The sequence below is a fragment of the Acyrthosiphon pisum genome, chromosome A3 (genome assembly GCF_005508785.2).
Source record: "Acyrthosiphon pisum isolate AL4f chromosome A3, pea_aphid_22Mar2018_4r6ur, whole genome shotgun sequence".
In the NCBI taxonomy this organism is placed as follows: Eukaryota; Metazoa; Arthropoda; class Insecta; order Hemiptera; family Aphididae; genus Acyrthosiphon; species Acyrthosiphon pisum.
In genome coordinates this window covers 1171620-1176750 of record NC_042496.1, presented here as the reverse complement: position 1 = coordinate 1176750, position 5131 = coordinate 1171620, and the positions used below count along the sequence as shown (strand labels likewise).

Here is a 5131-nt window from a genome sequence, read left to right as displayed (position 1 = left end):
ACAATTTGTAATGGACAAATCAAATTTTTCGCTGAACACGACATAGCTATTACTATCAATTTCAGTAGAGAGACACGAAGAGTAGTGACGATTGACCATTTAAACATACGCATCGACACGTACATGTCAATTTGTGTACACGTTTTAGGTCTAGACAGCCAAAATAATAATAATAATTTGACCCCAAGCTCATAGCCGTGGATTTTGGAACAAAAAATAAATAACGGCGACTTAAAATAAAATATAAAACCATCTCGGTTGGTCGTGAAAGTCTGTCGAAGAACAAAGTTATTACTTATTAACAATGCAACTTGAAATGATATTCAAATCTATAAGAAGAAATGAATTTATTCCTTTTCTGATAAACGATACCTATGCAATGTAATAATATAATGTTTTCAAGTAAATCTGGAATAATCAAAAACACAGATGTGGCGTTTATATTTTAATAATAAAATATGATTTGAAAAACTTGTCGTAGGTAAGTATATTATCATACAATATATTTGAATAAACCGATAAACACATAAGTACGTTTCATAAATATATAAAATATAATGAATTATTATTACTCAGTGTTCTAACCACAGGTAAAACATTTTAAGAAAATTATTATTTATCGCACTCGTTGTTTTTGCTCGGAAGTCTCATTTTTTCAACTACTTTTAAAGGTCTATTTTTTTAACTATACCCTATTTATTTTGTTTACGGTTACTATGTAGGTAAGTAATCAATCAGTTTAATAAAAACATAATATTTTGATAGATTTTCCCTGCTGTCAGTAAAAATGTTTTAATTAATTTTGTTAACATTTTACATAGGTATTTAATAAATGTGGTTAAATGCTTGTAGATTAAACTTAACAATTTAACGATCAATAAACTAAAACACAAACTATTAGAATATAATTATTAAGTTTTATGCAATTTTATTAATTTCCAAACGTGTTTTTATATTGTGTATATCACAAACATTTTACGTAATTTTTAAATGTAATTTAATAATTCTAACACTGTACACAAATTTGTGGAGATATTAAAGTAAATTTATAAAATTAAAATGTTAATCATATTCGTATCCAACAATATTTTGACCATGCTTACAATGATGGTGACGGACCTGAAACAACTTAGTATCGAATTGATTGTCATTTAAATATTTTAAAGTTTTGTTCGTGATTTTTTCAGATATAGGTAGTGCATTTACGAGAATCATAACAATAGGTTTCACCGCTCCTATAAAAAATAATAATATGATTTATAATAAAACAAAAATACATTCTGTCTTCTGCGGTGGATATTACTATATTATAATTAGAGCTTGGGACTTCTTAAAGGGGTTTGCATTTTTTTAAATGATCATTAAAAACATAGCTAAGTAATATAGAAATTTGTTTCATAGCAATGCAAGATTATATTTAAAATTTATAATTGCATATTTGATCATTTTTCATTTATAAGTGCATATTTGACAATTTTTTAATAATATTATAAATAATACCTAATTTCAAATGTAGATATTAGTATTATGTTTTTATTTATAGAAAATAACACCACATGCGTGATTCACAAAAAAATCGATGTAAGAATAAAAACATTCGGAAAAGAAAATTATCAATTATTTGTTAATATACACGATTTTATTATAAATTACAATTTCAAATTTTGAAAATATCATCTGGATATTAAAAGAAAAAGGTTTTATTCAATAGGCATACTATGATTTGTTTTTTTTAATCCATATTTTAATACCATATTTAGTGATTCTTTAGGCCCTAAGGCATAAGTGCATGCATATTTTAAGATTTTTAAGGTCGTGAAGTCCCTAGCCCTAATTACAATTTATGATATAAATGTTTGAAGTACTTTCTTTGCAGAACACCATGATTATGTAAGACTTGAAATCATCAGAATCGACGATAACACCGTGTGGAATTATAAAGCCTATAATAAATAATTGTATCGGTAGTATCGTTGGGTTAATTAATTAATTAAGAACAAGTATACCAACCTCCTAGTCCTGTTATCTTCGCGTTGGATTTTAACACAAAACCTGAACAGACAACTAGCTATAATCGTCTGATAGAAAACATACAAGTAAAAATAATAAAAACATTGTACATCACTAAACATGATACCTACTTCCAATGGTGGATCCAGGGTTTAATTTTAGGTGTGGCAAAAGTACAAAAGTACAAAAAATTTGTTAAACATAGTGTAAAACAAAGGGAAACTACGAAGATTGCGAGGGGCGGCAAATCAGCTTTAGCCCTCCCCTCTGGATCCACCACTGCCTACTCCTCTTATAATAATTAGCATCAGGCACCTCTTATATTATTCTCTAGAAGTAACAGCTGGCTTTCATTATATTTATATGGGTACCCGACTACACGACAATCACTGCACATAACGAATTCGCTGATAAAATAACCAAATCCATGGCATCTCTCAGATGCTATATTTGTACTAAAATATCGCAGTCTGATTTAATTTTTTAAGAAGAAACTTCTAATCTCGGCTTTTTAATAACGAAATCATGGCTAAATCATTGGAAAACGCTCTCTCCCACTTAATTTTGCCACTTGGTATAGAACTATTTTCTCAACCACTCTACCTCAACCATGGTTTCAAAACAATAATCACCCATGCATATATACTCCTTTTTTACGCCGATGGGCCTCCTCTCATTCCTTTACCTATATTGACCTTATACATACTGCACAAACACCTCTCTGTATGTGACATTCACGATCTATATCATCAAGTACACTAAATGATCATCAAAACATTTAACACATATTTTATCTGTTTTAATTCTTCAACGATTACAATATAATATGCTTAAATTGTACTAGTGTAATCTTTATGAACAACAAAATACTACGTATTTTATAATTTGTTGACAACACACAATGTTAAATTACATTTTTGTTTTGTACTTTTATTTTATACATAGTTTTTATTTTGCAAATTAATATTATGAATTACGATAATCATGTACATTTAATTGTCAATACTTATTATTGTGAAACTAAGTTTAAATTTAAAAAATCATAGTTCTCACTTCGTAGTATTATTTGATTCATGTTTAAATGTCGACTTCCGAAGAATGAAGCTGTTGCCAACTGATAAGTTACGGATTTTTCTCTGAAATAATTATTTAATTTTTTTAAATCAATAAAGTTAATTTAATTTTAAATAATACTAATATAATGGCCTACTCTGTGTTCGTCGAAAACATGACAAATGAAATAACACTATCTTCTATAGCAATTGTAAAATCAATTCCACTACATCTGCACGGGCTTCGGACATCTATAAATTATTCGGTAATTTATTATTAAATTCAATTTTATAAGTTCTAAGTTATATGAATGCATTGTTCATCTATTTCACATACATCAGCTAATAAATATAATTTAAGTAGATATCAATCTTTCACGAAGTTAAGCAATTATATTATAAGTAGGTAGCTAAATATATTTTTTGATTAATACACATAAATAAGAATATCAAAACAACTTTTAGCGCCGTCTGTTCTTCAAAATGTAGAATGATTTATTGAATCGTAGCATTTTTGAAGGGTGTTGTTCAAAAATCAGATTTTACTTTTAAATTTATCTTACAAACCTAAATGAGTTTTCAGTTATGATTTAATATGAAGTACAGTGTTGTCAGTTATTAAATTAATTACAGTTTATAACAACAATTTTGGTATACGATATTCACTTGTAAATTGACTACAATAATCCGTGGTTGATGGAATATTTGACACGTAAATGGTATACCATCTCCCGACAACCTTGAACATAGAAACTTTTTCAATCAACTACCTGGCGTTTTGCACATTTTGGTGAGTTTAAAATGTAAATACTTATAATTTTTTTTTTTTACTTTTCTACCGTTTGGTCTCGTAAGCCGCGAACGTCCCACACGTCGATTTCATATAGTTAGGATTTTCCAGCCATTGGATATTATTATATTGATTGGCTGGCACACTCAGGTAGACTGTATCGGGTTTCGGGATATTTAATTGGAGCGCAAATGTTAATTTTAAACACTGAAAAATCGTCACGCTTGATAATAATATTCGTTTTGCAGACTTCATGGTTTTTGCAATACACCGTTTGATGTCATACAACAGAATGTACTTTGTAATTTATTGTAGTAATGTGTTCGATGTATAATGCCTTCCACGGAACGTAAATCAATCTGTAGCACTTGAACAAACAAATAATAATATGATAAAATGGTTCGTTAGATTGCATGGCAATTATATACCGATTAAATACTTTAATGCAGCCGCATGTGCATATAACAATATAATATTATAAGCTTCATCATACAATGTAAATTTGCTCTTGCGGTGTGTTTGTGTTTAGCATCTGGGAAAGAGTATCAATTTTTTTTTTTATAACTTATCCATCCGCAACTTGCACGTGAGTACTGCTCAATAAGTGGTGACCTGTTGAAAATAATATTATTTTATAAACAGAACGCAAATTTCACAAATTATGTATGCACTGTGCACAATCATATTATTGCGTATAATATTGTATGATATAATATAATACACTTTAATAATTATAAAGTATATTAATAACTACTAAAAAACTAAAAACTTAAAAGTTTTGTTACGGAACAAACAACCGTGACACAGAAAAAGGTCTTTTTCAAGAACACCAAATAAAGACGATTGGAAAAATGGACACGATATGACGAGTGAAAATCACACATAATAGATAGGAATATCCGTTCAACGGTGTGATTTTCATTCGTCTAAAACATAGTAGCGGACCAATCAACGATGGATTAGATTGTCGAAAAGGGTATAAATACCGGACACTCTCGACAATCTAGTCAGTCCACTTCAAGCCTTCAATCTGTCAACAACTACTAGAAAAGTTCCAACAGAAAGAAGACACGGACCAGAAGACCAACCGCCGATCACCAGACGATACGCCGCTCTACGGCTGCAAGCATCGTTCGACCAACGACTACCAACAACAACGTCGCTCCACGGCTGAAGCGCCGTTCGACCACCGGGCCACCGACGATACGCCACTCCACGGTCGCAAACATCGTTCGACCGTCAAACATCGCCGGGTTACCGTTCCACGGCGTGAGACCGG

At 30.2% G+C, this 5131-nt stretch overlaps 1 protein-coding gene across 6 annotated transcripts; it reads right to left on the bottom strand.

Moving 5' to 3' along the window:
* Positions 1–920: 920 nt before the first annotated feature.
* Positions 921–4214, bottom strand: LOC100573684. Of its 6 annotated transcripts, none has more exons than XM_029491307.1 (7): positions 3894–4146; positions 3694–3801; positions 3221–3314; positions 3064–3146; positions 2011–2052; positions 1866–1943; positions 921–1235 (listed from the first exon to the last, which is right to left on the bottom strand). In XM_029491307.1, the coding sequence occupies exons 3-7, from the start codon at positions 3238–3240 to the stop codon at positions 1063–1065; spliced, it is 396 nt and encodes a 131-aa protein (XP_029347167.1). In that variant the 5' UTR covers positions 3241–3314; positions 3694–3801; positions 3894–4146; the 3' UTR covers positions 921–1062. The 6 variants fall into 6 exon arrangements, with proteins under 6 accessions (XP_029347167.1, XP_008180774.1, XP_029347168.1 ...); XM_008182552.3 differs by having other exon boundaries at positions 3729–3801; XM_029491308.1 differs by having other exon boundaries at positions 3729–3801; positions 3902–4146.
* Between the last annotated feature and the right edge of the window lie 917 nt (positions 4215–5131).